We start from the raw sequence: 27,634 nt of genomic DNA on the forward strand, positions 1-27,634 counted from the left end.
TCTTGTCCCCTATACAAGATGATGTTCCTTACCTCCACCCTCTATAATTTCTGGAGACTAGGTGTTTCGTTATCTGTTCCTACTATTTGATGACAGATGGCGTCACTCGTACCGACCGACATAACAGTACTGCTATCGAAATACATTGACAAAATAAAACCATTAAATAATTTAGAACTTTTTTTATTATTCGTTACAGTCATATTTTTTTTTATTACAATACATCTAATATGTTTACATAGTAATCACAGAAGCATTTTTTTTATGACTACAAAGCCTCTAAGTCTACTGTAGAGATGCTACTCTTATTCATAATCTATCGATATTTTATATAATTACGTTAAGAGTATTGGCATCATTTGATCTACAAACGACATGAATATTTTTCAAACATTTCATATTAAAATCGATATCGTATCACGATGAATACGTTATTTTAAATACAATTGGGAACGATATTTTTTTCTTTTCTTTTCCTCTAAATATCGGCTTAAGCTTTACGAAGCTCGTCTGAACGAAAATACGTGTTGTTCGAGCCGAGCTTTCAACAGATCATACACAAATACACGATTATCCACGTATGACATCACGAGGTGTGATTGATACTGAACTTAGGTACTATACATTTTTTTTTACTTCATTCATATTTTACTAACAACAGTAATCGAATGAAAGCAAGCTGCTTTTTAGATTTGGCATTTTTAAAATTACTTTTACGGTACCATCTCGTGTTCACAGTACGTTTTGAAATTTTTCCAAGATTTCGTAGCTAGCGATCATAGCCCAAGCCCACTGAGTTTCACGCCGGATCTTCTCAATAGCTCGCGATTTCGATCCGGTGGTAGATTCTGCTAATCACTGCTCTTGCTAGGGCTAGTGTTAGCAAATTCTATCAGATTGAGCTACTGGTCCGTGCGTAGCTGTAATAGCCCCTTAGACTAACAGTGAATAGGTAGAAAAAAAAGGCCCATTTATTTAATATGAAGCCGCAAAAGTAAATTTAATAATGCTAATCAGTGTGCTTAGTGCGAGTTTTTTAACTTTCACGATAGCGTAAAAGTTAAGCCAATTTTGTATGCAGTTGGAACAGCGTCCCTAGCGGCAAACGATCCCATTCCATACAAATGTGAGTTAACTTTTACGCTATCGAGAACGTTAAAAAACTCGCACTAAGCACACTGATCGTCGCATTACAAGTGCTCGGTAAACTATCTTGTGAATTAATCATAAAACACTATATAAAAACGCTACATAAAAGTTATTTACCCGTCCCAAGATATTATATAGTATATAGATATACAAATAAGAAAAAAACGGGACACAGTACAAGGAACATTCAAAAAGAACAAATTTGACTAGACATTATAGCATCAAAGGACATCAAAAACATAACATTAAGATGCTAAATAGCATTCACGAGTTCGCGCCCTCGAACGGATACAGGTTTTTAGTTGAGCCTGGCAATAACAATGTCATTAAACAATGAGACAACGGGCTGCTATATAATAAAAAAAACGAACATTCCACTGTTTCCATAGCTAAAACTGTATAATTTGTACTAAGACAACTATAACGTAAAATGAGATCACGCTACCGTGAGCAAATGTCATTGATAATGTCAATTTAAAAGACGAATCCGGCGCAGCGATGTTAACAAAAGTAAATCTACATATTTATATATATATATTTCTTCTGTGCGTGTTTGACACTGTACCTCCTAAACGGTTGGACCGATTTTAATGAAATACATCTGGGCACCTTCCGGTGGATTCGAGAGAAGTTTAGATTTACAATTCAGCCCGGCAGATGGCGCTACAGTCGATTTCTAGGTTAAATAACCTAGAAATCATTGATATGGCAAAACAACGTTTGCCGGGCCAGCTATTTAATATATAATAATTCCTTCGGTTATGAGTCGCAGACACAATTAAACCTAACATTACGGATCTATCTCGCTTTTACTGTCAATTAATTGAAGTGAAACTTCTAATGCGACTTCCAACAAAGTGGCGTTAAACGTTTAACGCTACCATGGAATAGAAAGAGACAGAGCGAGAGTGAATTCGTGGCACTCGCACGTATGCGCGTAATATAGCTGTTACAGGCCAGCGCGAGCGTTAGCAACGAGTAGCGTCCAATACTTTAATGAAGTATTTAAAAAAATATATACGTTTATTTTTTTATCTATAATTTAAATGTTGATGATGTCGCATCTCTTATACACAGCAATCCCTATTACAAGAGCAAACTGATTTAAGGATGAAAAATGAAGAAAACCACAATACTACACATCGAAAAAGAAGTTTCACTTCATTCACGTGCACCAAGCTACACGCGCACCGTTTTTTATAAACGACAATACTATTGCTCTAGAGTTCTACGAAGATACAAAATGCGTGTTTTTGTTAAAAAAAATCGAATTTAATTTCGAAGCAAAAACAATTTTCGACACAAAATATGTTTAATTGGTAAGCCGCAATGGAACGCAATCTCTACCGTCTCGAGCGAGCAATGGAGGGTCAGCCGGCTGCCCTCGTTTTTAAATAGGAACTCACTAAAACAACAAGTACATTAACTTAGCATGAACTCTTTACTTACTTAATACGAACTTAGAATGGTATTGTATTATTATAAACCATTATAGATTATATTATTGATTATTTCCACAAAGATATGTTGTAGCCGCGAAAATAATGTCATTTTTATTGGCAACTTATCAAAAATAAAACGGCGATATCTTCACACGCTTAAAAGAAAGAAGAAAAAAAATCATTATTATTACAATATTATCACAATAATATTATTATCGATTCGATAACGTTTTGCTTATTTATAAATAAATATATCGACACTTTTAGTATTGAATAAAAATAATGAATTCAATTTTTTAATAATCGACACGTACCTACTTATGCAAATAACTGTCAATACTAATACTAGAATTTAATTGACATACCATTGTATGTAGTATTTTTTTATTTTTTTCTCAATTATTTTCAGATTCAAGCATCAGAATCTCTGCGTTCGTTGCGTACAGAGATCAACCGTGGCCATCGCGACGTTGAGTGTTGCCATCTTAAAGTGTGAACAATCTGTGTGACCCGTCCAAAAAAAAACTTATAAATTGTTTTTTTTTGTTTTAATACCTCTCAATTAAATCCAAGATCAGAATGCACTAAGCTGTGGATTCTTTGTTCACTTTCGTTGTGATAGCAAGGAGATACCGCCATTTGAGGGTATTTTTCGGCGAGAGCGTTAGAGAGCCATCAGTGTCGCCATCTATTGCGATAAACGCGCTATACAAATTACCAATACCTTCCTAAGACTACAGGTGTGATATTGTGCAAGGACATTCGATGGAAGATCTTGTCTCTGGACTGTAGGAGCGCTAATTACAATGTTTTCTAAAAGACAACGCTACAATCTACACAGTATCTCTTCACGCAGACGACATACATTCTTTTCGATCAATTAAAACACTGCTAAATTCACTTTTCAAACAATTATATAGTTAATAACTGTATTTTAGGGTACAGTTTTAATCTTTTCATAAAAAGCAGAGGTTTGATACAAAATTTAATATTACAATCGTTCTCTTACCACAAAATAGCGAGCAATCACAGAGATTCAATCGAGATAGGTTCTCTTAATACCAAATGATACTTTCATTTAACAGTAAGTCTATTATGTATCGACGGGTGAAGTGATATTTGTTTTAAGCGGTAATACGCTTAATACACAACATGAGTCGTCTATTATCAAAGGTGGCAATCTGTGCATTTGGACAAAAAAATGTTATTGATATGTCAATACAGATTGATTTGAATATAATCGTCTCCTTCAAAGAATACGGTTCAAAACCTGCATTAAATGAAGGTTAATACTTAACCTGTTATTTATCTAAGATGTCGTTCAGAAGAGTTTTGTGACTGCCAATGGAATACAAAGTCAATAATTCGTTTTTCTGATTTACCAATAATTGTCCAAAAGTCACATTGCCGGCTTTGATAATAGTCGACTCACATATACCTTGGTAATTAAAGGTGTGTTTAATTTGATATTAGCATCAACAAGTCGATGTTTTTTATTGAACTTCAGTTTACTTCATTCAAATAGTTGAAGAAGTTTTATTATTATTTTACTTGATACTTTAAATGGCTCTCGTGTAAAAAAAATGCCGCTTAAACAAAATATTGTTTCAACCCTCGATATATAGAAATCACAAATCGATTTAGTCGATAAATACTGCGATTCTGAAATATACCGTTTCAGAGCTTATTTATTAACTTTCTATTGATATATTTCTAACGCGTAACATTTCTTCTATTAGATAAGAAATCTAACAGCAAATACTTATATTATAATACAAAAATTATATTATAATAAACCAAAATAATTTGAGCCACGTTTCGGACACGCACAAAGCGTTACATATTCATATATATATATATATATAAACAATAAAACAAAACTTGAACACAATACTAATTTGTATATATATACATATTTACAAATGAAAATAAAACTTTAGTTATAAAAAAAAATCAAATTAAATTTTTTCTATGGCAACATCGAAAATTTTACTATCGAAGCTGGCAACTCCGTGCAAGTTCTCAAGTCTTTTGATTGATGGGCAGGACGCCGTGCATGATGAGGAAGGCGTGCAGGTCCCGCGGCACCTGCGAGGGTCGATAACGCACCCGGTGTAGGGCGAGCACCGAAGCCGATATGCAGGACAGACGAGGCCTTAGGGCCGAACGCACCAGACTCTCAGCCGGACCTGGTTCAACAAACAAACACACACTGAATACACTTTGTTTTTCTATTTTTTTTATTGCCAGATGTTAAGGCGGTGTTAAGTGGCTACTGGAGCCCATAGACATCTACAACGTAAATGCATACACCTCGAGACACAAGTTCTAAGGTCTCAGTTTTAACAGTACAACGACTGCCCCGCCCTTCAAACCGAAACGGATTACTACTTCAAGGCAGAAATAAACATAAACTAAGTAATCCAAAATGGTTACTTGGTTAGTTTATATGCTAAGTTGGAGCATGGAGTAGTATACCAGTGAAATCTCTCTATAATTTACTAAAAGACTGGCTTGTCGAGAGGATTCGTAAATTATATACTCGAACGAATAACTAAAGTTGTACTAGCAGGTTCCTATTAAATTGGTCTAGACAGGGCGAAGAATACGGAAATGGAGAAGAGCGCAATGCGCAGAGATAGGGTCGCAAGTCCACCCTTCAAACCGAAACGCATTACTGCTTCGCGGCAGAAATAGGCAGGGCGGTGGTACATACCCGTGCGGACTCACAAGACTTCATATCACTAGTAAATGTCATGTTTGTCGGGTGAAGCGACGTTCTAACGACCCAAGTCAGCTCAGAGCTGGTCATTGCTATACCAATCATAAGTCATACCAATGCTGTGCTACAAATTCACCATTATATGAGGGCACGTCTTCTCATCATGCTGCGTAGCAGTTTGGCATAAGTTTTACGACCGGTCGCTAGCCTTAAAGGATAACCCACCCTGAGTTATATCCACATACATCTATTACAACGTGCCGTAGGGAGGGACTTTTCCTCTTTCTTTTTTTTTGTGATACTTTTATGCCATACATATTTTGTATATTGAATTGCATTTTATTATCTATAATGTTTACACTAAAATGTTTAATTTTCAAATACCATAAAGCTAAATTTATCACATTTTATTACAAATCGACAATTATAACTAAAATGTGAGGGTACTACTAATATTGCTACTACCCCCCTATGTGAAATCTTAGGAAATGAGAATACTCCCTCTCTGGTCAGAGGGCAATGGTTACCTCCAATGGAAGCGACTAATGGCGTGATGCCGTCGAGGTCCATGGCGTCCACGTGGGCTCCTCGGGACAGCAGTTCGCACACGACGCCGCAGAACGCTTCGTTGTACTGTTCTCTGTCATCTAAAAAATAAAAATAACATATGTAAAAACAACATATTTTTTTTGCTATCTGTATATTTCGTTAGTCTGTGGTCTGAGCGATGTGTGATTTGTATGGAATTGGAACAGCGCCCCTAGCGGCAAACGTTCCAACTGACTTTTAGGCGGGAACGCGATGAGTGAAGTTGTGTGATTTGTTTTATTTTGTCTATTTAGTGTTTCTTCAGGTTTAAATGTGTAATAACGGTGGTTTATTAACTGTTTAATAGCTGTGAAAGTGCACAAATATGGTAAAATGAAACAAAGTCGCTCGAGATCCTCCAAAAAGTCTACTGTAAAAATCTCAGTAAATGTCCACTATTTTACCGAGATTATATAAAAAAAAATTATTGCCCTTGTAGGCAGACGAGCATACGGCCCACCTGATGGTGAGTGGATGGATTTCAGCAATGCCAGGGGCAGAGCCAAGCCGCTGCCTAAATTTATTATCTCATTTCATTTAATTTCATCCCAGTCGATTAATGTCTCAAATTAATCATCTTCATTTCATTTCACTCCATATTATAGTTTTTCATAAAATTAAGAATATAAATTAAAATAAGACATGACTTAAAGGTCTTAGTTACCAGGACATAAAATTCCTTAAAAAAAACGTTCCAACTGTATACTACAAATTTGCGTTAACTTTTACGCTATCGAAAACGTTAAAAACACGCGCACTAAGCGTCACACCGTATCCGGAGGTGGAGTTCGTACCGGACCGACCTGACGTGAGCTGGTAGGAGATGAGGGCGACGTGCAGCGGCGTCCGCCGGTTCATGTCGGCCGCGTCCACGTCCGCGCCGCAGTCCAGCAGCAGGCGGGACGTGCGCGCGCACGGAAACCTGAAACGTCATTCGAATATGACAGCTACGTTTGACAGTATTCCTTTGCCTAACTATTCGCTGTTAGCCTATTCCAGCTACGAGCGGGTAGGTAGCGCTTACCGGCTCAACTTGGGAGAATTTGGTAATATTGACCTTAGTAAGAGCAATGTTTAGCAGAATCTACCACCGGATCAAAATCGGGATCCACAGAAAAAATCGAAAAGAAGATTGTACAAAAAAAATTCAATTCATTGCAATTCCAAATAAATCTAGTCTACCTCCTTTCTTTAAACTCCTTTTTTATTAAAGTGAAACTTTCATTATTATATCGTCTCAAACTTTTTCGTCTGTGTGTTGCATGTCGCGTGACGGTCGGCCGCGGAGTAGGGATAAGTGAAAGGCGCTCGTCAGAGCAGCCAAGGCCAATATGGCGGCGCCTATAGTTCGCAGCAGCTGACCGTGTAGTGTATAGACTATTACTTATTTAAGTCAATTCTCCACGCTATTTTGTTTTTGTTTCTTTTCGTCAGTGTTTAATGTGAAAAAAGATTTTCACTTTTAACGTAGTTTCATAAAAACACACAATATTTTTTTTATTCGATACTGGCAGCACCACACCGATTGCCATGCTAAAAAAATAAACGGTTACTAGTAGCTGAACATGTCGCGTAGGTACTCACTGGCACACGTCGCTGGTGTGGAAGTCGTCGACGGGCGTGTTCCGGTCGGCCGCCAGGTGCAGCAGCGTCTGCCCGGAGCGCACGCGGGCGCCGCGCATCGCAAACACGGCGCGCCGGGCCGCCGAGCGCGTGCCCTGCGACAACCAACTCTATACATTACGACATAAGGGCTAAAATCGTTCTGCCTAAAGCTTCCACCGCCAAACGTGGCGTTGCGTTTTAAGTAAGCGTTTTAAGTTACTGGTAATTAACCTAACGTTTCCAGTCTAATAAATAACGAAGGGAAAAATTTCCATCGAGCTAGTGAATTTGCTCGGTATTAATGTGCTTATCTTGAAAACGTCCGAAGTTAGATTGAGGCATCTGTCAAATATTTCGCGTTATAAGATGGTGATCCGACTACTTTTTTTTAATTATTGCTTAGATGGGTGGACATGCTCACAGCCCACCTGGTTTTTTTTTTATGATTGAAAGAATACTGGTGGCCCGGTGGCCTTTCCAGCTTCACCAGGATAGGTGGGCGCGCCCACCTGGTGTTAAGTGGTTACTGGAGCCCATAGACATGTACAACGTTAATGCGCCACCCACCTTGAGATATAAGTTCTAAGGTCTCAGTATAGTTACAACGGCTGCCCCACCCTTCAAACCGAAATGCTTTACTGCTTCACGGCTAAAAGAGGCGGGGTGGTGGTACCTACCCGTGCGGACTCACAAGAGGTCCTACCACCAGTACCAAAGGGTACTTGTATTCAACGGGAGTTGGCGTCTGGTTGGAGCCACCACCTCGCACAAGGTAGCACAATGGGCGACGCTCACCTCACAGTTCCCAGAGTCCTCGAGCAGGCGGCCGGCCACCGCGACCAGGTACAGCGCGGTCTTCACGTTGCTGTCGTACTCCTCCTGCAAGAGGACGGTGCGAGCCAAACTCTTCAGATCAGATAGTGTGACATAACAGTTCGGGGGCACACGCGTGTTAGTACGTATGGGAGTGCGGGCGCATTCGTTAGGTGATGAGCGGTGTGCGGGGGGGGGGGTCTTTGGCTTGCGTTCTAACAGATGTCTGTGAACGACGGTGATCATTTACCATCAGATAGCACCGTAGACTCGTTAGAGTACAGTGGTATTTAAAAAAAATATTTTAGTGTAATAAGCTAAAATAATAAATAATTTTGTGATGCGATAATTGCTAAAATTATTTTATATTATATCAGTACACATTTGATACTAGTGGAACCAGTCACGTTGAGCTGTGACTGTTGATGATTGTACGGAACACACAAATTTCTAGACACTACTCGCACGTCACATGTCGCATGCTAAAGGAAATGACAGAAACCTTAATCAGAGTACTGACAAGTGTTGCCAAGTTTCATTACAGTAATTATGTATTTCATCTAAATAACTAAAACATAGCACGTGTCTTGAAGGTACTTACTAAAAGCAGACAAGACGTGGACCAGTATCTCTTGGCCCAAACACCGATTATAATCAAAATAATACTCATTACTATCTTATCGATATATATAGATTTATTTATTATTATTGCCGTATAGGCAGACGACCACACGGCCCACCTGATAGTGAGTGGTTACCGTCGCCCATGGACGTCAGCAATGCCAGGAGCAGAGTCAAGCCGCTGCCTACCGCTTAATACTCTCCACAAGCCTCGTGTGAAGAAGGACATGTCATAGCGCTCGGGAAACACCGTGGAGGGGGGCTCATTCCAAAGCCGGATGGTACGTGACAAAAATATCTCTAGAAAGGCACTGTGTATGAACGCAGTGGCTCTAGGTACTGTGAATGAACTCTACTCCGGTGGCGGGCGGTGCGATGGTAAAAACGAGACGTTAGTATCATCTCGAACAATTCCTCAGAGCACTCCCCATGGAATATGCGGTACAAAATACAGAGGGAACCGAAGTCCCTCCGCAGACCCAGAGGCTCCAAATAGAGAGATTAGTACCGCATTTTGAATAATTGAATTGATAACAATAACATATCTATATATATATATATAAAAATGCTGTTCGTTAGTCTCGCTAAAACTCGAGAATAACTGGACCGATTTGGCTAATTTTGGTCTTAAAGTATTTGTGGAAATCCAGAGAAGGTTTAAAAGGTAGACAAATATGAAATAGCTCGGAATTAAATAAAAATAACAATTTTGTTTTCCCTTTGATGTGTCCCCCGTCGGACGGGGATTCCTTTTGTTTGTTTTAAGTTTATTTTATACAAAAGTTTAGGTATTTTATTTATCGATTGAGGTACTGCGAAGTCTGCCGAGTCAGCTAGTATTATTATATATTTTTATTCGACTGCATTATTGACGTCTGGTAAAAAAACGCGTAATGGATGCAAATAATGTGGGTACAAAACAATGATTATGGAAGGCGAACTAGTCGACTCGCAACACGCGACTTACAACTAAGGAATCCGGGTCGTGCTGAGGATTCGGCTTCAGGAGACGCTTCATGCCTCGTCGGAGCTCCTCAGCGCATGCCTCCAATACATAGCACACCTGCAACAAGAGTTCGTTGACGGGTTGACGGGTTGACGGCGCTGCTGCTGTCCAGAGACGCGAGATCGAACACGCAATGGACATCGAATAAAATTGTGTTACGTTTGAAGTCGTCGTGGCCTAAAGGATAAGACGTCCGGTGCATTCGTGTTGAAGCGATACACCGGTGTTCGAATCCCGCAGGCGGGTACCAATTTTTTTAATAAAATACGTACTCAACAAATGTTCACGATTGACTTCCACGGTGAAGGAATAACATCGTGTAATATAAATCAATCCCGCAAAATTATAATTTGCGTAATTACTAGTGGTAGGACCTCTTCTGAGTCCGCGCCGGTAGGTACCACCACCCCGCCTATTTCTGCCGTGGTGAAGCAGTAATGCGTTTCGGTTTGAAGGGTGGGGCAGCCGTTGTAACAATAATTGAGACCTTAGAACTCATATCTCAAGGCGGGTGGCGCATTTACGTTGTAGATGTCTATGTAGCAATTTAACACCAAGTGGGCTGTGAGATCGTCCACCCATCTAAGCAATAAAAAAAAAGAATTATTCGTGGAATTTTTAGTTATTTAATTGTTAATGGGCAATGTTTTCCCATTCATCAGACCGGAACATAATGGTCTCTCGGCAGAGCGGTGGCGCTGACGTCACCACAGAGAAATACTACCGTCAATTCTTTTTTTTGTTTTCCTACTTATTGTAGTAACCTCAAGGGGTTATACTAGACCCTCCGGACGAGTACCTTCAATAAGGAGGTACACATCAGCATCGAACTCCTTTAAGTTCTAAACAAGGTCTAACGAGCCTCGTCCGTATCTCATTTTTAGGAAGGCTTACCTGTGGTTGGCGGTAACATAAATTTGATTTAGTGCAAGAAAGAGATGGATGCATATTTAAAATGTCCTATTAAAACAAAGTATAGTACCAGCACTATCATCTTATTTCGCATTAAACAAAAACACGATACAACAGAGAGATTGCAAATATATTTATAATAGAAAATTTTAATTGTTTTTTTTTAATGATTTTTTTTAATGATTTTTTTAAACTTAATACAATTTACCTGTGCAAGTGGCAGTTCGATGCCGATGTGAATCATCTGCGAGAACACTTGAGCAAATCTGAGCAAATCCTTTACGACTGACACCTGCTGACAAATTAAAAAAAAAACAAAGTTGTACATCACACTTATTATATTATTATGTATATTAACATATTTATTATATGACACATTATTATTGTCAATGAATTAATTCTAATTTGATAGTTCGGTAGCGTTAACATGATCGTCGCCCGTGACATTATCATTGACGATGGCAGTATATTGTCCGTTGTCAGAACAGTTGACATATCCTGACATAGCGTGTCATTTTTCAAGCGAGCTTGTGGAGAGTATTAAACGGTAGGGGACTTTTTGGCGGGAACGCGAGAAGTAAAGTTGTGTGATTTGTTTTGTTTTGTCTATTTAGTGTTTCTTCAGGTTTAAATGTGTAATAACGGTGGTTTATTAACTGTTTAATATCTGTGAAAGTGCACAAATGTGGGAGAATGAAACTAAGCTTTGGTGGTCGTCGTGGCCTAACGGATAAGACGTCCGATGCATTCGTGTTGAAGCGATGCACCGGTGTTCGAATCCCGCAGGAGGGTACCAATTTTTCTAATGAAATACGTACTCAACAAATGTTCACGATTGACTTCCACGGTGAAGGAATAACATCGTGTAATAAAAATGAAACCCGCAAAATTATAATTTGCGTAATTACTGGTGGTAGGACTTGTGAGTCCGCACGGGTAGGTACCACCGCCCCGCCTATTTCTGCCGTGAAGCAGTAATGCGTTTCGGTTTGAAGGGTGGGGCAGCCGTTGTGACTATACTGAGACCTTAGAACTATATCTCAAGGTGTGTGGCGTATTTACGTTGTAGATGTCTATGGGCTCCAGTAACCACTTAGCATCGGGTGGGCTGTGAGCTCGTCCACACAGCTAAGCAATAAAAAAAAAAAAAAAAAAATCGCAGTAAATGACCACCATTATCCTGAGATTATATTTCATCCCATATCATCTCATCTCATTTTATTTAATTTTGAAGTCGTCGTGGCCTAAAAAATAAGACGTCCGGTGCATTCATATATAGGGATGCACCGGTGTTCGAATCCCGCTGGTGGGTACCAATTTTTCTAATGAAATACGTACTTCACAAATGTTCACGATTGACTTCCACGGTGAAGGAATAACATCGTGTTATAAAAATGAAACCCGCAAAATTATAATTTGCGTAATTACTGGTGGTAGGACCTCTTGTGAGTCCGCGCGGGTAGGTACCACCGCCCCGCCTATTTCTGCCGTGAAGCAGTAATGCGTTTCGGTTTGAAGGGTGGGGCAGCCGTTGTAACTATACTTGAGACCTTAGAACGGATATCTCAAGGTGGGTGGCGCATTAACGTTGTACATGTCTATGGGCTCCAGTAACCACTTAACACCAGGTGGGATGTGAGCTCGTCCACCCATCTAAACAATAAAAAAAGGGTGCGTGTACTTATGTACGCGCGTAAGAAGTTATACTTTATTTTTATTAAATTTATTTCTTTTTTATTGAAATTTTAATCAATTTGAAAAAAAATCAATAAACAACATCCTCAAACACGCATATTGGACATCCCTTTTCTTGACATCGTATAAATTCGGTAATTCTCGGTACGGTTCGGAAAGTTAACCTGCGGCTATATTCAGACTCGCCAAGTTACGTCGGTCGTATTATAATGAGCGATTTAGTGGGCAACTTCATTCTGTTAATTTCGTGTCACGGTGCGCGCGCATCGTAAAATTTCATTCTCATCAATTTTTCATAACGCGCCTAAAAAAAAGCGGGTTATAAACAGGTGTTGCGACTTGGACGGACCTGGTTCTGCTGGCGCAGGTGCAGCGCGTGCCTCCACAGCGCGAGGCAGCGGTCGAAGCGCGCCTCGTCCGCGAACACGGCGCCGCGGAACACGATCGGGTGCGGCAGGTCCGGGCACGCCGCGCCCAGCACGCGCTCGCGCACCGTCAGCCCCTCCATGTGCAGCCCGTGCGCGTCGCCCTGGAGACGCTCCACCTCCTGCGAAAACAAATAATCGGTGCTTTATCTCATACAAAACCATCTGTATCCTGGTGAAACTGGAAAAACAACTGGGCAAACAGTAATGCTTAAATAAATAAATAAATCAAAACTACCTTAAAATTTCATTTAAATAAAAACTTTGTCTTACATTGCATGCCGTTAAAAAGATACAAAATTAATATATTCAATTATACGAAAAAAGGGGTTGTGTGGTTTTATGAAATCACAGTAAAACTGAAACTTTTCTTCTACATTATAGACATTAAACACTGATAAAAAAAACTAAAACAAAAGGCACTAATTCATTCATAAATTCAGACCATTGTGAGCCCTTTCGAAGAAGACCGTCAGAGAAAACTTGTGACTACGAGATTTTTAAGCTCCAATAATTCATTGACACTGTTAATGCTTTATGAGCCCGCAATCGATTTACACGAAGCCGTTGGCTGGCTCATTTTTTTTTTCACCCTATACATTGCGTGCACAAGAATAAGCATTAATGAAATTTTTATATTTAATTAGCATCACCGTTATCTACAAACCACCATTATTTCAAGTCAATCACTGAATTTACCAACAATATCTTTGAACCCCAACACCTACGTTCACAGCAAAGCCGCAATGTATTTAATTACCTCTAAAGTCGTAGTTTCCTTCCAATTATCGTACGCCGGTATCGGCGTGCTGGGACGCTTCAACATCTCGCCGTAGCGCGGGTCGTACCGCATCGCCATAGCTCGGTGCAAATACTGGTAGGCCATCTGTGACCAAAACGAATTGTAATAATTAATTGACGAAAACCAAAATCAAAAAAAATAACAAAGTCTCCAATCATTTATTGTTCTATAAATCTTTTCAGACGAAAGCGACTACTAAAATGTTCCTTTAAGAAAAATCATATGATATCTATACATATAAATAAAATTAGAGTGTCTGTTTGTAGTATTGAAATAACCGCTTTTTACTACATGCATATAATAATACACCAAAATAGCATTTTTTACAATTTTTGTCTGTCCGTCTGTTTGTTCCGGCTAATCTCTGGAACGGCTGGACCGATTTTGACGAGACTTTCACTGATAGGTAGCTGATGATATAAGGAGTAACTTAGGATACTTTTTTTAAGACTAGCTTCGCCCCGCGGCGTCACCCGCAGTACGACAATAAACGCGGGTAACATCGCGGGACTCAGCTCAATAACAAAATTTAATGTTTCCGAAGCGAAGCGAGGGCGGGTCGCTAGTCTTTAATAAATCTTCATATCTTTGTTCATATACAAATGTAATATCATTTAATGCACTTTTATAATTGTGAATTAAATGCTCTGTTGGTATGGGCGAGCAATTAATCAGACCTTTCGTGAACTGTGAGGATAGTTATGTGCGTAATGGGACAAGTCAAGGTCGCGTATAAGAATATAAATGACCCAATGTCTTCAAAGCATCAAACCTTGGACAAGAATTAATTAATTAATTAAACGGTGGGTTAAAGTTTTGGGTAGTGTGCCTACAGCACGTCAGTATTGTCTGTATTATTCTAATAAAAGGACGTGTCCACAGAACACTATCACTTGTTTAATTAACAATATTCGCGCTCATCATATTTGGAAGGCTACACAAACATAACTATATACAGCACAGTAGTTATAAAACATTCTCCTTTGTACAGAATGCAAAACAGACAAATCTATTTCATGCCATCAAAATACGGACCCTCAAACAGTAATATTCCTTGTCGTTGGCGAAGGAAGCGCCCAAAAGCTCGTAAGCTTCGATAGCTTCGGCCCGCGTGACTTCTGGCCTCGCCGCCAGGATCTCGACCACCGAAGCCCGCGCGCGCTCGGCGGCACACTGCAGCGGCGTCATACCTGAGGGTACCAGCACATCACTTGTAACGCCAGAAAATTTAATTAATTTTTTTTTTTATTTAACGCCATCTAGCGTTTGTACGTGGCGCAGTGTGGAGAAATCAATAATTATTTTAATACACAAATTAGTTCGCTCACTCGACACTGCATGTCGTGACTGTGCGTGACTTGTTATTTTTTATTTGTTTCTTTTATTGGTGTAAGTCTCCCAGAGCGGTAAGTGGTGGCACCCTGAGATCCTCCTCAACGAGTCTCCTGGTTACCGGTTGTCTACCGGTGGTGACGTGTCTAGAAGTGGTGCGACTCGGCCCCGTGTCTCTAGACCCATAGACCACCTTTTGGGGAGTGACGCGACTGGGCCTCATGTAACATCGGCATACCCAGAGGCACCCTCAGAAACAGGCACGTTATACACTACATAGTATAAAACAAAGTCGCTTTCTCTGTCCCTATATCTGCTTAGATGGATGGACGAGCTCACAGCCCACCTGGTGTTAAGTGGTTACTGGAGCCCAAAGACATCTACAACGTATTTACGTTTCTAAAAACGATTTTTCTTATATGTCATTTAGTGAAGTTTGACACTCAGTAAAAAGAAAGTTCAGTTCGTTTTAAAATTTTAATTTCATTAGATTAAGGGATTTAAATGTTGTTTTATAATGATACTAGCGACCCGCCCTCGCTTCGCTTCGGAAACTGTAATTTATTATTGATTTCTCCACTATTTAATGGATGTTATTATACATATAAACCTTCCTCTTCAATCACTCTATCTATTTAAAAAAACCGCATCAAAATCCGTTGCGTAGTTTTAATGATTTAAGCATACATAGGGAATAGGGACAGAGAAAGCGACTTTGTTTTATACTATGTAGTGATTGGGTACTCCAGAATAAATAAACAATAAAAGACTTAATTGCATATTCTGTTATATGTATAATGAGTTTTAGACTATGAAGGTTTTTCTTTACATATATAAACTCAAAAGTAATAAAAAACAAAAACTGAGGATAGGCTACCAATTGTTTTATTTCCACGGCCTTAAATTTAGTCGTATATAATTAGCATACAGAATTTAACTAAATCATTTATCACACTGGTAGTAGGACGCCTTATGAGCCCGCACAAGTCAGTTACACCGCCCTCCCTATTTCCGCCGTGAAGCAGTAAAGCGTTTCGGTTTGAAGAGCGGGGAAGCCGCTGTAACTATACTGAGACCTTAGAGCTTATGTCTCAAAGTACTTGTACTGGTGGTAGGACCTCTTGTGGGTCCGCACGAGTAGGTACCACCGCCCTGCCTATTTCTGCCGTGAAGAAGTAATGTGTTTCGGTTTGAAGGGCGGGGCAGCCGCTGTAACTATACTTTAGAGCTCTTATCTCAAGGTGGGTGGCGCATTTACGTTGTAGATTACGTTGTAGGTGGGCTGTGAGCTCGTCCATCCATCTATGCAAAAAAAAATGATCATTACGCTAACCGTTCTCGTTGGTCAGCATTTTGGCGCCATGATCGAGAAGCGAACAGACGACCGCAGCGTGCCCACACTCGGCCGCGAAATGCAGAGCGGTCGCGCCGCACAAGGCGCGGTCGTCGACGCGCGCACCGCTGTCCAATAAGAACTGCACCTGGAATACACGATCAGTCACGTTCTTACGAATCCATCAGATCCAATAACTCCTGCATGAGATACCTTCAGCTCTGACACTAGGAGCAGGCTGAGGAACCCCGGTAACCGTACTCGTCGAACTCGACAAAGAGGTCGACGTGCAACCTAACCCATGCATCAGCTCGCTGAGTTTCTCGCCGGATCTTCTCAGCGGGTCGCGATTCCGATCCGGTAGTAGATTCATTCGCGAAGCAGTTGCTCTTGAGTTGTTAGGTCTCCTTCGGAGGCGCTCGGACAGCTGTTAGTAAATCCCACCCCTCCTGGCTGAGCCTTTGCTCGCCCACCTGTCCTGGTGAAACTGGATAGGTCTCCGGGCCACCAGTAAGTCTTCAATCATAAAACACGATCAGTGTGCTTAGTGCAAGTTTTTAAAACGTTCTCGATAGCGTAAAAGTTAGCTCATATTTGTATGGCATGGGATAATTTGCGTACGTTTGCCGCTAGGGGCGCTGTTCGAACTGCATACAAAATTGGGTTAACGTTTGCGCTATCGAGAACGTTAAAAAACTCGCGCTAAGCACAGCGAATGCTCCTATCGATTCTCATCTCAGCAATCTATACGGAATATAGCCTTTGACCGATCATCATTCGACTTTTTGGCGGGAACGCAAGGAGTCAATTGTGCGATTTGTTTTATTTTGTCTATTTAGTGTTTCTTCAGGTTTAAACGTGTAATAAGGGTGGTTTATTAACTGTTTAGTATTTGTGAATGTGAACAAATGAGGGCAAATGAAACAAAGCCGCTGAACGTAACTTTTCGGGATCCTCGAAAAAGTGCAGTGAAAAAGTCTCAGTAAATGACCACCATTTTACTGATTATATTTCATCCCATGTCATCTCATTTCGTTTTCACTTCATTTCGTGCCATGTTTCATATTAATCAACTTCATTTCATTTCATAATATTATTATTCATATAAAAAAAAATTCATTTAAATTAAAATTAGACTTGATCTAAAGGTCTTAGTTACCAGGTCATAAAATCCCTTAAAAATCCTGCCCTTCTCCCAGTCGCCTGGGGTCGGCGCAGCATGTTTTCTCCTTCCATACTCCTCTATCATATACCATTTCTTCGCTCACTCCCCTCTTACACATCGTCTTTCACGCAATCCATGCATTTTTCTTCGGTCTACCTCTTCCTCTAAAGCCTTCCATATTTATATTTGAAACTCTCTTACGAACCTCATTGTCATTTCGTCTCATTACATGTCCATACCATCCCAAACGCGCCGACCGATCGATTTGATATACAGTCAAACCTGGATAAGCGAGAGTTCAAGGGAGCACAATCTTATTCTCGCTTATAGAGGTTTCTCACTAACCCGAGTTTCTCACTAATGCTCCCTCTGAATTTCATTTCGCGATTTTCCGGATGCATTCACTATTTTAAGTTTATCACTTAACGACAGCACTTTAATTTTCCATTTTGACATGATGCAGAACAGAACTTTCTTTCGCAATTGAATAACGATTGAGTAAGTCCGACAAACAGGACGGTACACAGGCACACGTGTCTATTTGAAAAGAATGCGATAAAATAACAACGTCATTTAGTTCCATGAAATAGAATAGGTTTAATATTGACGAGAAAACAATACAAAAACAATGGTAGGAAGTTCCACGAAAGTTAAGAAAGGGTCATAAAATAGCAGATGTTAAATTTGTAATTTACTTTGTCATTTGTTCCTCCTAATAATATAGATAAATAAAGCTCGACTGTCGCTTATAGAGGTATAGATAAGTAGCAGTCTCACTTACGGAGGTCCACGAGGGAAAAACGACTCTCTCTTACAGAGGTTTCTGTTTCTCGCTAATAGAGGTTTTGGGAGCTTAAAATGACGGGTCCTGGCTATTACTCTCACTTATAGAGTTTTCTCACTTCTCCAGTTCTCACTTACCCAGGTTTGACTGTATATACATTGCGTCGTAATTGTTAAAAAGACGTAAAAATCAACACCTGATTAAATAGGAATAAAAATGTAGGCTCGATCATAGCGCTTGTGATTTGCGACATATCGCTCAATAAGCGACATTTATCTTTGTAATTGAAGGTCTGTTTTATTTGGTATTAGAATCAACAATTCGAATTTTTTTATTGAACTTCAATAAGTTTACTCCATTAAAATAGTTGAAGAAGCTTTTTTTGGTTATGATATTTTTTGCAAATTTAAAACTTTAAATGGCTCTCCTGTAATGTAATAATGTAAATGGTTGTCCAAAAATGTCGCTAAAACCAATTAACCTTTCATCCCTCTATATTATTATGAATATAACTAACCCTTAACCAACGATTAGGTAGGGAAAAAATAAAACATTTATAATCTCCCAATTTGTTTAAACTATTGCCCTAAAATTTATATTACAGATCAAAATCGAAATTGACTATAATATATTATCTACAAAAAAAATCCATAAAAAGCAATTTCTTTGGTTGATTCTACCCTTTGATAGGTACATCTATAAAATTCTGACGAAACAATGAATTTAAACACGTAATGAATTTCGATGTAATATCTCAAGGTGATACCAATCAGACTGTGACGGCTGTGGACTCATCGTCTATGTTACAATACGAGAAAATATACAAATGTATATATAAATAAATATACGAAAGGTCACGTTATCAGACATTCGCTTTGGTACATACCTACATACATAGTACGGTGTAGTTGTAAGGAGTAGGTACTTGGACGTATATTGCACTTGAACTACACGGAGTTCAGAGATCAATAACTCTGCTATTGATAGACTCAGTCGCTTGCTTATATTACGATAAGTACTTATGATTAATGTTTTTACGGAAATGTTGTGAATTTTCATTCAGATTAAAACTAATAATATTCTTGCGATAGATATGCATTTGCGTAATATCCACTGTTCTAGAGGCAGATATGGAAATGCAAAGAATACGCGACCCATATTACATCAAAATGTTCGCAAAAGATTCTATGAAGTCCTTCTTATAATTCTTATTCCTTCCCAGGTCTCAATACAGTAAAAGCTATTTTTCCGCGGAACATATTATGTTCCGTAACCATGGCATGCATAATACAGAAACCGTTCATATGAAATGGTATTTTACATTTATATGGGATTATTATAAAGTACATAAAAAATTTATTAATTTAATAAAAGTTTTTTAACATTTCGAGTAAATATTATCATCAAGTTTAGGCAAAAGTTTAAAGAATTTTGTATATTTTTTTTGCTTGGCAGTTTTTAAAAGCGCTAATAAAGCCGCGAATATAGGAAATGGGTCCCACTTTTTTAATCCGCGAATAGTGAAAAATCGTTTGAGGAACTTTGACTGTTAGTCATGATGACTGATAGTTTCCTTCCCAAATATTTACTAACCCTAATTATACAGGAGGTAAGATAGCACCCAAAGCTATCTACTATTTTTGCTGTGAAGCATTCATAATTTTATATCTATAAGTCAGTCACGTTACAATACTAGGAGCATCCACGTTGTAAAGTCCACACGAGATTCAATTACAACTTACCACCGTTGCATATTTTATACTATTTTTTAACAACTTCGTGGGTGGTGTTCTTACGTGTAGCTCCTTTTTTGCACGTTTAAGAACAAGATAGGCTACCATAGGCATATTAGAGCGGATGAGAGGCGCGGACATCAAATTTTAAGTTATTAAGCAGAAAATTTTGGTCGCCGTGGACGAAACCGGCTTAGAACCATGATGATGATACTATGGATGTGGTGTATGGGTAAGTCGGTCACTACACACCATGTGTAGTGTTATGGAGAAGAGGTACCTGAGTATGCGTCGTCGGTGTTTAGACGGTAAATCAAATACGACACCTTGCACACTAAATAAATGTTTATCACAATTAACACTTACTCCACACGTGAATACAACACAGTCTATATTATTATAATAATGAAGAATAGAAGGTTACGAGCACAGAAGAGATTCAGTTTATAGGTAGCACACAGAAGACAATGTACACGACAATACAATTACGATAAGCACAAGGAAAGCGCGTTATCAAAAGCGAGGCAAAAGCTTCGAAAACAAGGTAAATATTATGCAAAAGCGACGTGCGTTCAGTCTCGATATATATATTTTTTTTTTTATTGATTAGATGGGTGGCCGAGCTCACAGCCCACCTGGTGCTAACCACTTAACACCAGGTGGGCTGTGAGCTCGTCCACACATCTAAGCAAAAAAAAGAAGAAAAAAAGTGGTTACTGGAGCCCATAGACATCTACAACATAAATGCGCCACCCATCTTGAAATGTAAGTTCTAAGGTCTCAAGTATAGTTACAACGGCTGCCCCACCCTTCAAACCGACACGCTTTACTGCTTCACGGCAGAAATAGGTAGGGTGGTGGCAGTTCCGACTAGTAATAATATGTTAATAGATAGGTTATATGTATGAATGTATAATTTGGGTTTATTAATAATTATATTAAATAAATACATTATACAAGTATTATATAGTGATGAGTATCTAAAAGTGTGTGCGTGGAATGGATAAGCCCACAATACTAATATACTACGACTAGTGGACGGCTCCGGCTCCGCTCGGGTATTTAACAAAAATCTCAACGATATTTGACGTTGTTTTATTTTTTTAAATAAAAGAACACTTATTGCGGCATAACTATAATAATTAAACATATGCTGTCGCGACACTTTTTGTAAATAATAACGTGTTCTACAAAGTCGTAGTACATTATTTTATTCTATCATTAATAGTTTTCGCAGGGCACGCGATGTAAAGAATATTTTAGGTAATTTTTTTACACCTTGGATTATTGGAGTTTTAGTAAGGATACCTATTTTTTTTTTTTTTTCAAAAAAAATTTATAGCCTATGTCACTCGGGAATAGTGTAACTTCCAAACAGTGAAATAATTTTTCTAATCGGTTCAGTAGTTTCGAGGCCTATTCAATACAAACAAACAAACAAACAAATCTTTCCTCTTTATAATATTACTAGTAGGTGAGCTCACTGGGCTCAAGCCTGACGTCGTTGCTAATACTAACCCTAGCAAGAAAGAATCTAGAGAATCACTCAGAAGATCCGGTGAGAAACTCAGTGGGCTGTCTCTGTGGGTTAATTTATTTAACGGGCCCTTCGTCGCAAGCGACGGGTTCGATATATATAGTATAGAAGTATAGATTATAAAAATAACTAAAAACCGTACTCACCACATCCAAATAACCTTTGTAGGCAGCGATCATCAGGCAAGTGTTGTTGTATTTGTTCGCCTTATGAATGTCAGCGCCGTGTCTGACCAGATACTTGACTATGTCCAGGCGTCCTTCGAAGCAGGCCGCTCGGAGTGGAGTGCTGACCGTCCTGGTCGCGTGGTTAACGTCCGCACCGGCTTTGACCAGACGCTTCACGATAGCCAAGTGACCAGCCCCGGAGGCACACCATAGTGCCGTCGCTCCTGATTTATAAGGAAATTTTGTAATGAAAACGAGCTTTGTACACAATAAATAAACACTTTTATAGCTTGTTCAGTGTGCTTAGTGCGAGTTTTTAACGTTCTCGATAGCGTAAAAGTTAACTCAAATTTGTTGCAGTTGGAACAGCGCCCCTAGCGGCAAACGTAGGCAAACGTTCCAAGCCCATACAAATTTGAGTTAACTTTTACGCTATCGAGAACGTCAAAAAACTCGCATTAAGCACAAAGATGTGCGTGAAGCAGTTCGAAGTGAGGATTGGTGGTGCTAGGATGAACGTTGTTCCAGTCAAATTTATCTAACCAATCAACGCAGTCTACATTATAAACGAAACTTTTAAGTGTTACTTTTTAACCCTTTGACTGTCATGTAGGTCACCGGTGTCCTACGTGGTCCACTGAAGTAATTGTGTCGAAATCTGTTACTAAGCACCTGAATTACCTATCTTTACCTTCTTTTGTACGTTTTAATCTTTAAGTATTAGAAATAGATTCATTCTCAGTATCTTCAGATTCGTCTTTCCCAGATTCTATTAGATATTCCAGCGCTTTAGCAACAAAAATTACATCAGTACGCCGCGTAGGGCACCGGTGACCTACATAGCAGTCAAAGAGTTAAAAAGCATATTCGTTATTCAGTGTAACCACAAAATGGATTGCGTAAGTGGCGGCAGAAATAGGCTGATTAGTTTTACTGGTACTTTAGTAAGCAGCTAGGGATTCAGTAGACAAATAAATCTGACATCTACAACGTAAGTACATCTACCTTGCTAGGGACCTATTATGGACATTCGTAGGATGTAACAGCTTGAATTACGCAGCAATATTATCTATTATATATACATATAAACAGGCAAATATGAAACCGTTTGGTAAAATTTTTTCGTCTGCTTGAACCGACATTCATTTTATTTAGTAGCTATTATTATTTTACTGTAGGTGGTTGGACGTGATGTTAATCCGCGAAGGAAGGTACCACCATCATCATCACCAGACAAATTCACACGTTGCAATTTGAAGAGCGAGACAGTGGTTATACTATTTAATCGAGAATGTTGTGACCTTCACAATAATAACGTTCAATTTGGACAAGTCTATAATGATGAACTTAGGTCATCTAACGTACACTGAAAATGAGAATCAAGGTCGCATTGACGTAGGTCACTCATTGCAAACAAAACGCGTGTTCCATATTGATATCGTAGAATCATCTTACAAATGCTTTCTTAGTACACAACACAAGACGAATGAAAACAATCGTAAATAAGATTCTTTGTTATTCAGCCTGTGCAAGTATTTAATTTGTGTAACGCAATAAAGCGAATTAATCCCGCATTTGTTTATAAATTCGAAAAAGAAAAAAGAAACACGAGCTGCGATCAATTCTCCGATCTTATAATTAAATCGATTAATTAAATCGATTAGACTTATCGTTTATTTGCCACGACATACGGACCTAAAATTATTAACAAACTAAACATTTGAATTATTTTAAATATTAAAGATTTATTGTTTAGCTTAACGGACTTCATTTACGAAGTTTTAAATGAGAAACAAAATTTCAAAACGACATATTATGACACCTCTCTATTACTTTTAAAAAGCAACGTACAATATTAGCTAGTACAAAGAGTACAGCAGAATTGCGTGCCATTAACCTAAATTCATAATATCTATTTCGCGGAAAATTCAACTCGTAAATACTAATTAAGCTTTCAAATCAAATACACAATATATAGGTACACGTTTCGAAAACTCACTAACACGTGCATTAATATTTATTAACCAAAAATAATGTTGATTCATCTCGTTTCGCGCGACAAAATATCGAATAATTCGTAAACAAATTCAAAATGTCCGCTGTAATTTTCTATGTAATATTTACAATATAAATTATATATGTACCGAATGTCATTTTTTGCGTCGATTGATGACCGTAGTTGGCCACAGACGACGGCCGAATGCAAAGTAAGTTTGTTTGTTATAAATCGAATTTCGTATACATTAAATCATAAGTGTGAGGAAAACAAAGAAATCCCGTTTGGATCGTTGCCAGTACTTCATTGAAATGGTTCAAGAGTTTTCCATTCCTTTGTGCGGATTGCTTTTACATACTCATTTCTAAATATAATACGCCACGCGCTCGCGGTGCGTACGTTATGAAAAGTCAACGCTCTTGTCGCGAAAAAAAAAGCCCTTCCCAACGTTTTTCGCTTTATCGCCATTCCTTTGTTTATTTACGGAAGTGCTGGGAGTTTAAAGCGGGAATCTAATTCCGGATTTCATGACGCCGTAAACACGATGAACAATGAATTAAAAAAGTTATAACGATAAAACGGTTTTGCGCTACACTATTATGTTTCAATGAATTTTTTATATAGTATGTTACAGATAACCTATTAAACTGTTAATAACAGGGGGAAACTCTTTGTTTACTTTTATTTATTTCTGAACAGAACAAAATATTTCGTTTTAGTCTTATTAATGGCCAGGATTTGTTTCATGATTTCGCTCATGAAATTTCTTACCTAGGAACTTATAAAATAAAAATGTATAGTTAGTTTAGGACCTACCCGTGTCAATCTCTCAACAATTGTTCACAGTGAGAAAAAACTGTATACAAGCAAATCCTTCGCAACATAAGGAAATAAAATTTTGAAACTGGACATAAAAATTTCACTCACCCTCGATTACATATTCATCAAACTTAACTGTCCCTTCAGTTTCTAAACAGACCGGTGGTCTGAACTTCTCCAATAAAATTCTGACTGCACCCTCCCGCCCATGTCTAGCTGCCGTGATGAGGGGTGTGCATTTAACTCCATCGCTGCATACATCCTATAATATTTTATTTTTATTTTTAGTTATCTCGTTTTTGTAAAGATTGGGCACATTGTGGACACACTGAATCATATGGGTGTTGCAGTTTCAAGATTTGACACCTCTACTATTTCCTAAATAATATTGTTACTCCACTTCTATGTTCTAAATTCTAAAACATGTTCTTATTAAATAATTACCAAGGTATTTTGAAGGCACTTATTTAATTAATCTGAGATGTTTTACTATTTAGAAAGGTTACACAATAAAAGACTTGTTGTTTTGTTATCATTCAAATTCTCTGAGTTCATAATCTTCATCAAACTACAAACATCCACCACTGGGCATAAGACTACAGATGCTGACAGGCATGTCACAATATGATCAGACATTTTGACCTTATTGAAAACTAATGATCAACTTGTTATGCCCAGTGCCAAACTGGGAAACGAAGAACAGGCAGTAGTCCATATCTAAGAGTGGATAGTCCATAAGTGTATGTAAATAATGAATGGAACAATTTAGCATAATTATCTTAATATCATTAAATTTCATTAAAACAGGCCAAAAACAACCCAGGTACAGAAATAAAAAGCAATGTGAGGAGGAAATCTCTTAAAAAACCTGAATGGAATATTTGACAGAGAATATGCGAATGAAGTTGTTAGTGCAGACGCATGATGGGCCTGAATGGGAAAAGAAGACATGCTGCACTGACTCCACATTGTGGTATAAGGGCAAGAAGAATCTAAATTTCATTGCAATACAAACCTATTCCTCGTATTAAATAATATTTATGCATAAAGGTTCATAAGTATATGCAGTTGGAAGATTATAACAAGTGATCTACAGGTGGATCTGAATATATACATGGAATAGATACACACAGTTTACAATTATTTATGAGGCCAACCCCTTAAACCTCTGCCTATTTGGGTTAATTCAATTCAATACATTCTTTATGAACATAGTATTGTGTAATATATAATATTCTCTTTGTTTATAATTAGATCTATTTTTATGGTTTAATTTAGCAATTTTTCTAGTATTAGTTTCGATATTCCAAATACTGTACAGTTTTTGTGGTTACAGTCTACTAAGGTATTACTCATCAACATTTTAAAATTGACGTAATTGTGCAGTATACAACATTACAATACTATACAATATTACAAAACTAACCAGATAACGGGAACAGGGACGGATAGTAGTAGTAGTAGTAGTGATTACAAAACTAAAGCTTTCAAAACTTCAGCAATAACATAATGATGATAAAATGATTAAGCCACAAGTTTTGATTGTGTTTTATTAAATGATAAAATTGTGTTCACATTGTTAATGGCATTGGTCAAATTAATTTTAATTTTTTTTTTCAGATACTCTGATCAACAGTGAAGTACTAGGCCCCAATATGCATCCTATCTTGTAATGTCAATGATATCTGCCCGTATCTACCTATGTTCATCCTGGATCAATCACAGGATATAAAGAACACTTAAGTAAAATGCTGGAAGTGATAGTGAAATTACTTTATTTTATTTCAAACCAAATAAAATTTCATAATCGAAAAACTCTTATTTCATTAAATGGTTTAAAATTATCACAAACAATAAAAAATGTTAGCACTTAGTAGCACTTAGTAAGAAATGGCAAATATGATAATATAAAAAATTTGAGGTACTTGACATGTCAATAACCTATTCTGGAGATGTTAAAAAAACAACAATGTTAAGATGTTGATAATTTATATTTTACATTTTCTTGAGAAGTTCAGGCAGGCAGTGGCTAGTCTGGCATTAATGATATTCTCATGATCCAGATGACCTAGACCTTAAGTGCCAATGACTTCGTATTTTCAGAAGATCAGAGAATCATAAATTATGCAACAATTAATGCTTGTATTTTAATATTAGTATTTTATATTTTTATTTTAGTGATACCTATCTCTATAATCATCCAACAGGACTTACCAGTACCTTGTTTGCTGGTAAGATTTTATTACACAATTTCATTGCCTGAGTATAGATTTAAGCATCCAATGTTTTTTTATTTATCTGATCAGTAAGCTTGACCCTCATATTCGGGTGCATTTTGCGTCAGCTAACATGGCGAGTTTGAATTGTACCATTGAAATAGTCCTTGTCGTGAATGAGTATAATCGCAAGAGGCATATAAAAAATTAATAACGCGCTCGTTTCATCTAAAACGCAAAAGGTAAATCACCGTCTGATTTGTACGATAAAAATAGAATGATAACGTGACTTTTTGTTGGAAATTAGACGGTGACATTAGCAATTTCTCAAGAGTCGGATTCGAATTTGGAATGTCCTTGAATTGGAACGCAAAAAATATTTTGAAAACTCACATTGTTTAATAAGTCATCAATTTCATCAGTTTTCTTTTCATACAGCAAAGCGTAAAGAGTCAGAGACATCCCATCTCTGGCTGCGAAGAATACACGTTCCCTCAACGAGTTTGCTAGTTCGTTGAATAAAACTAGGCGATCATTATCTTCTCTCTCCATTGTGCACTTAATTGCGAAATTAACACACGCTCGGACGATCTAGTCTTGATCTAATTCTAATAAACAACTACACAACAAATTCCAGTGATCACAAACGCAAACTGACTTTTCAATCATTTCTCATTTAATCTGTCAATCTCATCTGTTTCTGAATCAGGGATGCAAGAATGAAAAACGATATAATACGATATGTACCGTAAAATGGGGCGATTAGGGACAA

General features: G+C 38.1%; 1 protein-coding gene and 1 long non-coding RNA gene across 8 annotated transcripts; one reads left to right on the top strand and one right to left on the bottom strand.

The window, feature by feature from the left end:
* Window positions 1-167: 167 nt before the first annotated feature.
* On the bottom strand, window positions 168-27,567 carry Fem-1 (protein fem-1 homolog B). Of its 7 annotated transcripts, none has more exons than XM_028169653.2 (14): window positions 27,256-27,567; window positions 24,755-24,908; window positions 21,811-22,055; window positions 16,446-16,593; window positions 14,816-14,970; window positions 13,739-13,864; window positions 12,903-13,100; window positions 11,067-11,150; window positions 9,908-10,003; window positions 8,302-8,412; window positions 7,486-7,619; window positions 6,696-6,823; window positions 5,841-5,960; window positions 168-4,780 (listed from the first exon to the last, which is right to left on the bottom strand). In XM_028169653.2, the coding sequence occupies exons 1-14, from the start codon at window positions 27,412-27,414 to the stop codon at window positions 4,614-4,616; spliced, it is 2,025 nt and encodes a 674-aa protein (XP_028025454.2). In that variant the 5' UTR covers window positions 27,415-27,567; the 3' UTR covers window positions 168-4,613. The 7 variants fall into 7 exon arrangements, with proteins under 7 accessions (XP_028025454.2, XP_028025453.2, XP_028025457.2 ...); XM_028169652.2 differs by having other exon boundaries at window positions 11,067-11,153; XM_028169656.2 differs by having other exon boundaries at window positions 8,302-8,385; window positions 27,256-27,565.
* On the top strand, window positions 23,797-26,453 carry LOC149500809 (uncharacterized). The gene is made up of 3 exons (XR_016324705.1): window positions 23,797-24,038; window positions 24,954-25,386; window positions 26,267-26,453. It is a non-coding gene; the product is annotated as an uncharacterized LOC149500809 (long non-coding RNA).
* Window positions 27,568-27,634: the final 67 nt, after the last annotated feature.

Source organism: Bombyx mandarina, chromosome 19 (genome assembly GCF_030267445.1).
Source record: "Bombyx mandarina strain Sakado chromosome 19, ASM3026744v2".
NCBI lineage: Eukaryota > Metazoa > Arthropoda > Insecta > Lepidoptera > Bombycidae > Bombyx > Bombyx mandarina.

Coding starts and splice junctions, on each gene's coding strand:
- Fem-1 (XM_028169652.2), bottom strand. CDS start 27,414: ATGGAGAGAGAAGATAATGATCGCCTAGTTTTATTCAACGAACTAGCA. Junction 24,909..27,255: donor TTGATGACTTATTAAACAAT/GTGAGTTTTCAA, acceptor AAAATATTATAG/GATGTATGCAGCGATGGAGT. Junction 8,413..9,907: donor ACGACCCGGATTCCTTAGTT/GTAAGTCGCGTG, acceptor TCTGATCTGAAG/AGTTTGGCTCGCACCGTCCT.